Source organism: Prionailurus bengalensis, chromosome C2 (genome assembly GCF_016509475.1).
Source record: "Prionailurus bengalensis isolate Pbe53 chromosome C2, Fcat_Pben_1.1_paternal_pri, whole genome shotgun sequence".
Taxonomy (NCBI): Eukaryota; Metazoa; Chordata; class Mammalia; order Carnivora; family Felidae; genus Prionailurus; species Prionailurus bengalensis.
In genome coordinates, this window is record NC_057350.1 from 113,946,800 (window position 1) to 113,959,051 (window position 12,252).

General features: G+C 38.1%; 2 protein-coding genes across 7 annotated transcripts in view; one reads left to right on the forward strand and one right to left on the reverse strand.

The window, feature by feature from the left end:
* The window catches only part of MED12L (mediator complex subunit 12L), a 338,137-nt gene that overhangs the window by 217,295 nt on the left and 108,590 nt on the right, over positions 1-12,252 (reverse strand). The gene's annotated exons all lie outside the window — the stretch shown is intronic.
* Positions 10,483-11,943, forward strand: GPR171 (G protein-coupled receptor 171). The gene has a single exon (XM_043595129.1). The coding sequence runs from the start codon at positions 10,561-10,563 to the stop codon at positions 11,518-11,520; it is 960 nt and encodes a 319-aa protein (XP_043451064.1). The 5' UTR covers positions 10,483-10,560; the 3' UTR covers positions 11,521-11,943.

Sequence of the window (12,252 nt, forward strand, 5' to 3'; positions counted from 1 at the left end):
TTCCTAAGAAATGGACCATAACCACTTAAGGGGGGAAAAAAATGAACTTCAGTGACTAAAAAGAAACAAGATAACCTTTAAAAGTTCTTTCTTAGGGATTTCCCCTCATTAATTATTTCATATCCATGAATCAAATCTCCCAGTTAGACCTCACAAGTGAAACATAAAACGGACTGTAGGCTGACCCATTAACACTGTATAGTCAATAAAAAGGGAGAAAAACAAAACGACGGGCAAGGGGGATGAGTATACTCAGCTACTTTTTTTTTTAGATTTTTTAAAAGCTGATTTAATACCATGTTAAGAATCATGTATATTTTTTCTTCTATATTAATCCATATGTTGTTCTATGAACACTCAGATCCTTTCACATTTTTTTCTATGTAAAATCCTATTTTGCATTTTTTTAATTTTATTTTTTATTTTTTAAAATTTACATCCAAGTTAGTTAGCATATAGTGCAACAATGATTTCAGGAGTAGATTCCTTAGTGCCCCTTACCCATTTAGCCCATCCCCCCTCCCACAACCCCTCCTGTAACCCTCAGTTTATTCTCAGTATTTATGAGTCTCTTCTGTTTTGTCCCCCTCCCTGTTTTTATACTATTTTTGTTTCCCCTCCCTTATGTTCATCTGTTTTGTCTCTTAAAGTCCTCATATGGGTGAAGTCATATGATTTTTCTGACTAATTTCACTTAGCATAATACCCACCAGTTCCATCCACACAGTTGCAAATGGCAAGACTTCATTCTTTTTGATTGCTGAGTAATACTCCATTGTGTGTATGTGTATACACACAATTGTGTGTGTATACACTCTATTATGTGTATGTGTGTACACACACACACATACCAAATCTTTTTTCTCCATTCATCCATCAATGGACATTTGGGCTCTTTCCATACTTTGGCTATTGTTGATAGTGCTGCTATAAACATGGGGGTGCATGTGTCCCTTTGAAACAGCACACCTGTATCCCTTGGATAAATGCCTAGTAGTGCAATTGCTGGGCGTAGGGTAGTTCTATTTTTAGTTTTTTGAGGAACCTCCATACTGTTTTTCCAGAGTGGCTGCACCAGCTTATATTCCCATCAGCTATTCTTATAATTGAGTTCACATTCCTCAAACACTGTTGCTTTTAAAACATTTCCAGCTTTTACTATTTCATTAAAGACGGAAAACAGAGTTTAAGTAATACAGAAACAGCCACATGTTAGAAGCTCTGTATTCTATGCCTCGGTTTTAAAAGTACTCTTATCGGGGCACCTGAGCACCTGGGGAGCTCAGTCAGTTAAGTGTCTTACTCTTGATTTCGGCTCGGGTCATGTTAGCTTTTTAAGATCCCTGTTTGGGATCCCCTCCCTCCTTACCTCCTCTCCTTACCTCCTCTCCTCTCTCTCTCTCTCTCTCTCTCCTTCTCTCTCACTCACTCACTCCCCCTCCTCTGCTCACGCACACGTTTGTGCTCTCTCTCAAAATAAATAAATACACATTTTAAAAATAAAGTACTCTTGTCTAATCACATTCATCACTCTCAGACTGGAAGATGCCAGTCTCAGTGAGAGTCAGGGGGAAAAAAGTCTGAACTTTTTTGGGGAAAAATGTCCCCTTTGGGAAAGGGAACTATGTACTTTTAAAAAGTTTCAAAATGCAACCCTAAAGCACAGTGGCTCCAGAGAGAAGGTAGACAGAGAGCCCCACACCCTGAAGGAGAAATATCTTGATCACCAGCATTTCTTAATTGAGGAACAGCCCCTTGCCCAAAGATCAAAAAAATACTTCGGGATGCAAACTACTTTGAGTTGAGAACATCCTCAGTTGCAAACTCTGAAATTCAGCAGCACCTGAATTCAAAAAGTTGGGAACACTGAGGGGGGCAGAGGGGCAGGGGACAGCTGGAAGGACCTGCCGGACTACTGTGTAACCACTGTTGCCCAATATTTTCATTTAAGAAGCACATGAAGGGCCAGGACCCTGAAGTCTAACTGTGCAGCTTTGGGCAAGGCCTTAGTTTCCCCACCTGTAAAGTGAGGACTCTCCTAAGATCTCATGGATTTCTTTGGAGCAAATAAGCTCTCAGACCCGTGTCTGGCTGTGGCAGTGACTACCTACTCAACATTCATTTTCCCCTTCCTTATTAGCTCCAAAGGGCTACTGTGCTATGTTTAAAAAAGAAAATTTAAGAATGTTAAGCATTAAAAATGACACTTCTACCAAAAGACTGCTTGATATTTGTATTTGATAAGATCAAAGGCATGATTTGTGTGCCTGGAGGAGCTGACTACAATAAAAATTTTCTATCTCAACTTGTGCGGCAATTTTGTTCTGATTTTTTTTGTAACATTTATTTTTGTGAGACACAGATAGAGACAGAGCGTGAGCAGGGGAGGAGCAGAGAGAGACAGACACACAGAATCTGAAGCAGGCTCAAGGCTCCAAGCAGTCAGCATAGAGCCTGACGCGGGGCTCGAACCCACAAACTGGGGATTGTGACTTCAGCCAAAGTCGGACACTTAACCGATGGAGCCACCTAGGTGCCCCTTGCTTTTTATTTTAAACAACAAAATATCCATTAAAGTAAACAGTAAAGTGACCAGTCACTTCTTAAAAAGTACTTGCCATGACCAACGTAAGGAAAAAGTAACTTCACCACACTTGTCCCTACTTGGGTTTCTGAAATACTGGTTTAGTGATGACCTCTAATTTCCCAGAACACTAACAAAATACACTCTGACAAACATTTGTCCTTAATGAAACAGATAAAGAAGTAACTTCTAGAAACTCAAATGGAACTCATGTTAAAAACAAAAACAAAACAGGGACGGTAGCCACAAAAAAGTATATTTCCACTCTGAATAAACTTCCACAAAATATCATGTTACCTCAACCTCATTCTCAAAAGGAAGAACATGGTTCAGTTTCACTATTAAAAGTTTGGTTGCTCACCATTCCAAAAAGGAAACAGAACAACTGAGAACAAGGGTACTTCAGTTCATTTAGATCTGGAAATCCAGACACAAAAGCTGTGGCCTTAGACTTTTAGTAATAGTTGAACAGACTTCTTAATTCTGTCTTTACCCCCAAAGTGGACAGGAAAGTAAACATAGATAAGCATTCCTTAAAAAAAAGGAAAAAGAGGGGCGCCTGGGTGGCTCAGGGAGTTGAGCGTCCGACTTCAGTTCGGGTCACGATCTCGAGGTCCGTGAGTTCAAGCCCCGCGTCGGGCTCTGTGCTGATGGCTCAGAGCCTGGAGCCTGTTTCAGATTCTGTGTCTCCCTCTCTCTCTGACCCTCCCCCGTTCATGCTCTGTCTCTCTCTGTCTCAAAAAAATAAATAAACATTAAAAAAAAAAAAAAAAAAAAGGAAAAAAGCTTCACTACCAAAAACCGTTCATTCCAGTTTTGCTTCCCACCTTGTTAGTACCATTCACCACTCAGGTGGTGGCCAGCCCCATGTCACCAAATTCTCTCCATCCCACCCTCTCCGGACCCCAGGGAACATAAACCCTGAGCCTAACTGCCCACTTACTGGACTCTGCAAGGGCGCCTTTTCTGACGTGTATTTTCAGTGAGTCCTATCCAACAACATTGAACACAAAGCATAAAAGACGGATTATTTCCCAGCACTGTTATGATGAAAGTTAACGTTGGTTCTTAAGATGTAGGATTTTTTCATTTGATTTATAAGTGAATATATGTAAAAAGTTTTCTTTTGCAAAGTGATTATGATAATAACAGTGGTAATAATTATTACTGATATTCATATTAATCATCGTTATTAGCACTACATGAATTTGGAAAAACACCAGAAAATGTGAGACAAATAGCCACTATCATCATAAGCATCCTTACATTGTTGTGGTTTGTTGTTTTGTTTCAAAAGTTCCCTTAAACTCTCCCCAAATTCTCTAACTTAACATCTCATTTAGTATCTTGAGAGATCTTTTCTTTTTGAAAGTGAATACCGAAAGGGATTCATTTTGGATTCTGGAGAGGTTTCTTTTTCTTTTTTCTTTTTTTTTTAATCTGGAAAACTAATAATTAGGAGAAAAAGAGACAAAATCAAAGCAACTACCAGAGCAATAAAGCAACACTAGAAAATCAGACCCTAACTGATGAAGAAATGGCTTTGCACTTACAAATCAACTTTGGACGAGCAGACTTAGAGCTCCAGAAAATAAGGTTGACATATGAGCTCAAAACCTACCTTTATTCAAAGCAGATAACCTAGCAAAGCCACTTGATGATGTGGATGAGATAGTGACTTTTTTTTTTTAGGTCCCTCACCACGCTGAGTTCCATTCCGACACTCAGTGAGCACGTGCTCACCACAAGCAGAATAAGCATCTAACCAAACAATTTAAATGCACAGGAAATGCACAGGAAGGTCCCATTACATACAATGTACTGATTACTAAATACCTGTCTCAATGCATTAAGCTGTTGGGCCCAAACTGACAACTGCTCCTGGCAGGCCTACTCTTTTAACTTAGAAAAACAGATCCAGTATATCCTTGAATGAAAAAATTAAACCATACAACAGTATGCACAATATAATAACACATTAGATGGGTGTACATACACATAGAATTTTTAAATCTGTACCAAAATTTGTGTCAATTTATATACCAAAAATTTTAACATTAATTATCTCTGTGCATATAATTTTCTTCTTCTGTTTATTTCCAGATTTTTCTACAATGACCAAAAACTAAAACATGAACTTTAACAGACTATGTCATATGACATCTTTTTGTTGTTTATTAATAAATGTCTCAGCAGAATCCCAACTACAATTGTTTTAATCCCAACTACAATTAACTTCCAAAGGCTGATGAGTATCAGAAATTTGGCTTCAAGATCTAATATATTTAACTTATAGCCCCTTTCAAGGCACAAAAAGTGATGTTCTTTCATATCATTATGATGGAAAACACATCTTGGGTGCTTAAGAAAAAAAAACAAAAAACTGTCAGGTACTACAATGGACAAGTAAAAATCTTTCCTCTAGCAGAATACACAAATCTGAATTGCTTCAGAAAGCATACACAAAATTGACAAGAACCTCTTTGGGAGACTTTCATAGAGTTAAACTATTTACAAACCACAGCTTCATCTACGTCAATATGCAACACTTTAAAACCACACGAAAAGGAAAGGAAATTTTTAGTACAGTCAACGTTCGCGCAATGAAGCTGCTACTGCTGAGGCCAGGCCAAAAGCTCATGCTTCTGTGAAGACCTGCAAGGAGCCCGCAGTGGCTCAGAGAGTATCCCCCCAGGTAGGTCTCTTTAAATACTCGGTATGTTCAAGTATCTTTTGGTAGAAAGGGAAGCTATGATTTTCAAAGCTTAAAACGTGTAAGTTGGAAATGCCTACATATAATAAGGCTGCTGTGTAAGAAGGCACCCATTATTAAACTCTAAATAGATTCTCGCTATGAACTTTCCTCTATCTGATGACCCCAGCCATCCCTCTCAAAAAAAAAAAAAAAAAAAGTTTAATTTATACAAAACTGAATACTTACCTACAGGTGAACATAACTATTCAGTAAGTCAACGTTACATTTTATGATGGACAAACGCCATGTTGTAGGCTTTACAACAGGGTACAACGGGTCTTAAAAGGACTTTCCTCCGCAAACATTATAATAGGTAATTTCAAGAACGTTCTATTGTGACATTCATTTTTTTAAAAATGTAATGAGTTTCTTTATTTTCTAAGCAATGGGCACTTTATCTAAACAAAGGAGCCACTTGAAATCTTTTCTTTGCTGTAGTACCTCTGCATACCTCAAATTTCCACAGGGTAAATAATTGGTTTATGAAATAATTATCAAGCGCCTGGTTTTCTAATTTGTGATAAATAACACAGAATGTTATTATAGTATAATTAGACCTCTAATCAATGTACCAAAACTTTTAAATGACAACATGTGGTTTTCACTGCAATCTAGACTGAGGTTCATGAAAACCAAGTACAAAGCACGTGATTCTCCAGCATCATCAAATAAATAGTTACACTCTAATTATTTTTAAATAAATTACCCATAGGCGGTATGGGTGGATGGCCAGTTCTAGTTACAGAGAATATTAATATATTCATCTATGAAATGAGACTTTTTTGTATAAATCGTATTAGCAACAGGAACGCTTTAAAAAAAAAAATACTGTGTTAACTGTTATTATATAACATTTGAAATACAAGAGCATAAGCCAAAATCCTAACACCCGGTAAAGGAATAATGAGCAAAGGTGGGAGACAGAGACAAAGATCAATTTATCCCAACACTAGCTTTGGACCCAGAGAAGGAAACGATGCTCAGAGTGCCAAGGTTCAAATAAACGGTTACTATCAAAAATTAGAGTCCTTGCCATTTCCAAGTACGTGGATGGAACTGGAGGGTATTATGCTAAGCAAAATTAGTCAGAGAAAGACAAATATCATATGACTTCACTCATACGAGGACTTTAAGAGACAAAACAGATGAACGTAAGGGAGGGGAAACAAAAATAATATAAAAACAGGGATGGGGACAAAACAGAAGAGACTCTTAAATACGGAGAACAAACAGAGGGTTACTGGAGGGGTTGTAGGAAGGGGGATGGGTTAAATGGGTAAGGGGCATTAAGGAATCCACTCCTGAAATCGTTGTTGCACTATATGCTAATTTGGATGTAAATTTAAAAAAATAAAATTAAAAAAGAAATATCAGAGTCCTAAGAAGCCAGTGAAGCCTGTAGGAGACTGCAGACATGAAGAACTTACTCCAGGCATTTTAAGATAGGAAGGATTTGGACATAGCAAGGATAAGGGCAGAAAGCCTAGAATATGAGCAACATGGTCAGATTCTAGCCTGTTCTCACAAGCTGGAAAACCCTGAACAATACCCAAGTGTCAGAACTCAGTGTCCTCAACTGATCTGGGACTTGGACTAGACGCTATCATTAAAGGTTCCCTCCATCCTTAAAGTCCTATGATCCCCCAAATTTTATCACAACTAAAAGTACAAAGGCAAGAAGGAGCAGGTCACAGAGTAGCGATCCCACAAATCTTAAGAACTGGGATAAAGACTGTAGGGATGGCTTGAAGCAGCTAGGTCATAGGAACTTTGAAAGTAAGGGAGGTTTAGATTTAAAAGATAGAATGTAGGTTTGTTTTTTAAATATAAATGTAAATATAGTGTGTGTGTGTATATATATGGTGTGTGTGTGTGTGTGTGTGTGTGTGTGTGTATAGCAAAAAGAAACATCAAAATACTTAAAGTCTAAATTTCCTTTATTAGTATTCAGGGGAAAAGTTAAGAACGATATTTTATTTCTGCTCTTTTATATGAAAATTGCTTAAAATAGAGTTCCTGCCACATAGTAAGTACTTAGTAAGGCTGGCTCAATAATAATAGTCATTATCATCATCACTAGCATCATCATTACTCTTATTGAGAGTTCTAGAGTAGTTTTGAACATAGCTTCTGAGATCAGACTTCTGAGTTAGAATCCTGGGTCTATAATTTAACAGCTATATAACCCTGGGTGTTACTTGACCTTGTTGTGCCTCAGTATTCTCATATGTAAAGTAGGGATAATAACACCAACATGACAGGAATGATGAAAGGTAAAATACTTAGCTCAGTACCAGACACAAGTAAGTACTTAATTATTTTCACTGAGTTTAGTACAGAATGAAATTATCCATGAACTCTGAAGTCCTATGGCAAGTAGGAAAAGAAGGACATGTACCCTTTTAAATGACATTTTATAAAGTTTCATATACATCTGCCTTGTCAGTCTGCTTGTAGACTGTTTCATCCCAAGATGTACACAGTGGATCATTAAATAATTAGGAGAATTAAGGATCAGAAAGACTTCAAAAATTTTTGTTTTTTTACTTTTTTTTTTTTTTGAGGGAGAGAATTCCAAGCAGGCTCCATGCTGTCAGAGTCCAATGTGGGGCTCAATCTCACAAACCATAAGATCATGACCTGAGCCAAAATCAAGAGTTGGATGCCCAACTGACTGAGCCTCCCCGGCACCTCTGTTGTTTTACTTTTAAATGGAGGTTTCAGAGAATGGGCTTATTCGGACTTTTTAGCCACTGTACTTATTATTTGCTATTTTTAAGAAGTTGTGTATCGTTTTTTTTTTTCTGCTAAAACACAAAATCTTCTGGTCTTTGAAACAAAAGGCAGGTGTTTACTATATATGAGGAGCATGCACACCAGAATCAGCACTACAGAGATGTACCTATGGCACTAAGAGCATTAATTTCGACCAGGTCAGAGGGAGTAAACGAAGCCCAAATGGTTTAACTTGCACTTATCAACCTCCAATTGTTCCAGGAGGAGGAACAATTCCCTCCAGGAATGTGGAGGGAATACGTCATGATTTCAGCATTATCAGTGTCAATCACAATGGTCCTAAGAACATGTCCTACACTTTTCAAACCCTACAATGAAAGAAAAAAGAAAACACTCAAGTATGATAGATGTTTTCATGCTAACATAACTGAGCTTCTCCTTGAAAATTTTCTAACCAATGATCATATATTCTTGTTCTAGAAGCCTTTAAAATACATCCATGGTCTAATTTCTCAAAAACACTGACAGACGGGCGCCTGGATGGCTTAATAGGTTAAGCATCTGACTTCTGCTCAGGTCATGATCTTGCAGTCCATGAGTTCGAGCCCCATATCAGGCTCTATGCTGACAGCTCAGAGCCTGGAGCCTGCTTCTGATTCTGTGTCTCCCTCTCTCTCTCTGCCTCTCCCCCGCTCATGCTCTGTCTCTGTCTCAAGAATAAACAAACATTAAAAGTAATTTTTTAAAAAAAGCACTGACACAGAAACATCCATACAAGCACGGTTTAATAGAACTAGGACACAAACCAGAAAGATACTTTAGAATGATCTAGTACCTGCATTACAAAAGCAAAAATAAACAGGAGAAATTAATTTTAATAACATACTTAACCTAATACATCAAAAATACCATTTCAACATACGCTGAATATAAAAATATTGAGATTTTATTAACTGTACTATTTATATACAATAGTGAAATTTTACTACTTGTAATGTTTTTTATAATATCTCCTAAAACATCTTTAAAACCCAGTGTGTATTTTGCATTCACAGCACATGTCAATCTGAAATGGCCACGTTTCAAGTGCTCAATAGTCCCATGTGGCTACATAGTGGACATCACAAGGTCTAGGTCGTTAGGAAACTGAGTGAGGGAAAAGGAAGGAATAAGCATCAAGACCAGACTCTAACCCTTCAACTCTTTCTGCTAAAAAGAAAAATGAAATGCAATTTTGACTGTGAAAATGTTCTAGTAGATGACACAATGAAGGGCCTACTTTCAAAGTAACTCCCTCTAAATTTCAGTACAATTTTCTGTCACCCATTACTTCCCCTCTCAGCCTACAGTCCTCCAGCATGAAGAGCTCTTGTCAATTTACGAAAAAAGCAGGCCAGGAAGCTCAGTGAAACCTCTCCAGGCTTAGCCACAACCGAACAATGTTACCTTCATTTCCTTTCTTTGTTTCTCAGAATTTCAGTTCACTTACCTCCTCTGCAAACTAACTTCCAACGCAACTGGTAGCAAAAGAACTACCGGAATACAAAAGTGTGATGTCAAAATATCCCTTCTAGGGGCGCCTGACCGGCTTGATTGGTAAAGTGAACAACTCTTGATCTCAGGGTTGTGAGTTTGAGCCCCATGTTGGGTGTCGAAGTTACTCAAAAATAAAATCTTAAGGGATGCCGGGGCAGCTCAGTCAGTTAAGAGACTGACTCTGTATTTCGGCTCAGGTCATGATCTCGCAGTTCATGAGTTGTAGCCCACCACCCCCACCTCACAGGGCTTCATACTGACAATGCAGAGCCTGCTTGGGATTCTCTCTTTATCCCTCTCTCTGCCCCTCCCTTGCTTGTGCTCCCAGTCACTCACGCTCGCTTGCTTTCTGAAAATAAACTTAAATCATTAGTCTCTTTATGAAAATAAAAATAACTTCTTAACAAAAATCCCTTCTAGAAGCAAACATACATGGGAATTCCAAAATCATGAAATCACACCATGGAAAACCCAGGCTTCCTCATAATCTCAGACGTTCCCACCAGTCCACACAATCTAGTAAGTTCACCAATAAAATTTCCTATAAGAACTAGAAAAATTGTAACCTAGCATTGTGAATATAGATGTTTTAACAGAAAATAGTCGCTAATTTTAATTACTAACGTCCCTGGGGTGCCTGGGTGGCGCAGTCGGTTAAGCGTCCGACTTCAGCCAGGTCACGATCTCGCGGCCCGTGAGTTCGAGCCCCGCGTCATGCTCTGGGCTGATGGCTCAGAGCCTGGAGCCTGTTTCAGATTCTGTGTCTCCCTCTCTCTCTGCCCCTCCCCCGTTCATGCTCTGTCTCTCTCTGTCCCAAAAATAAATAAATGTTGAAAAAAAAAAAATTAAAAAAAAAAAATTACTAACGTCCCTACCATTTTTTTAAACAGATTCTTCGGATTTTTTTTTTTTTTTTTTTTTTGAAGAGTCATCCTTCCTTTCCCTCAAGATGACAAACAGTTCTCTCTTCTGCCCAGTTTACACAGGTCTGGAGCCGTTCACCTATTTTTTTTATTTAGTTTTTCTTGTTGGAATTATCGGAAGTGGTTTTGCAACCTGGGCTTTCATACAGAACAACACAAATCACAGGTGTGTAAGCATATACTTAATTAACTTGCTTACAGCTGATTTCCTGCTCACTCTGGCATTACCAGTGAAAATCATTGTTGACTTGGGTGTGGCACCCTGGAAGCTGAAGATATTTCACTGCCAAGTGACAGCCTGCCTCATCTACATTAATATGTACTTATCGATTATCTTCTTAGCATTTGTCAGTATTGATCGTTGTCTTCAGTTGACATACAGCTCTAAGATTTATCGGATACAAGAACCTGGATTTGCCAAAATGATATCGACCGTGGTGTGGCTAATGGTCCTTCTTATAATGGTGCCCAACATGATAATTCCCATCAAAGACATCGAGGAGAAGCCAAATGTGGGATGCATGGAATTCAAAAAGGAGTTTGGAAGAAACTGGCATTTGCTGACCAATTTCATATGTGTAGCAATATTTTTAAATTTCTCAGCCATCATTTTAATATCTAACTGCCTTGTAATTCGACAACTCTACAGAAACAAAGATAATGAAAATTATCTATATGTGAAAAGGGCCCTCATCAACATACTTTTAGTGACTACAGGCTACATCATATGCTTTGTTCCGTATCACATTGTCCGAATCCCATACACCCTCAGCCAGACAGAAGTAATATCTGACTGCCCAACCAGGATTTCACTCTTCAAAGCCAAAGAGGCCACGCTGCTCCTGGCAGTGTCGAACCTGTGTTTTGATCCTATCCTGTACTACCATCTCTCAAAAGCATTCCGCCTAAAAGTCACCAAGACTTTTGCTTCACATAAGGAAACCAAGACTGCAAAAGAAAAATCAAGTGGTGAGAGCAGTGCATAAAATATGGGATTTTTCATGCTATCACTTCCTGTCTCAGTGACAGTAAGTACTGGGAAAGAGAAAAGATAGCCTAAGTAAAAGACAGCTACCATATGTGGCCTGCTTTACTCAGAAACTGTTTCTAAATGTAAATCGAGCAGCACCCTTGTGGTGCTTAAACCACGTTCATACAAAAACAAAACAAAAAACCTAAAAAGTACTGCTGAACCAACACAACACCTTGCATTATCCTTGAAACCTGAAGAACTTTTATGACACAGACTCAGAATCATTCATGAAGTATCCATTTGAATATTGGGAACTGACTTCTTGATAGAAATATGCAAAATGATCTCCATGTAAGATGCCAGAAAGCCCTTTGGCAACACGATTTAAAACCATTTAGATCATACTAAATAAAATCCAGCTGATCTTTACATGAAACCACTTGTCCTGTTTATTTTTAGTCCATTATCTAGCTCACTACTCCAATTTTTAAGATCTAATGGTTTTTCTAAAACAATAACTAAAACTGTTTATTTCGAAAAAGGCTTGAAAATACATGGAGAGTTTTCGATGTACTATATATACTCATATTCTCATAGATTATAAAGATTTTCTAATGTTAGCGATGACAACTTCAGTGACTTCTTATTTTCATTTTGTAGTAACATGAAATATTACCCTATAACATTTCCAAGCACGGTGTTAAACTATACTAACTGCTGAAACTACTGTTTTGGAACTAGAAAC

Excerpts from the sequence above, each read along its gene's own strand:
- GPR171 (XM_043595129.1), top strand. The coding sequence starts at position 10,561 with ATGACAAACAGTTCTCTCTTCTGCCCAGTTTACACAGGTCTGGAGCCG.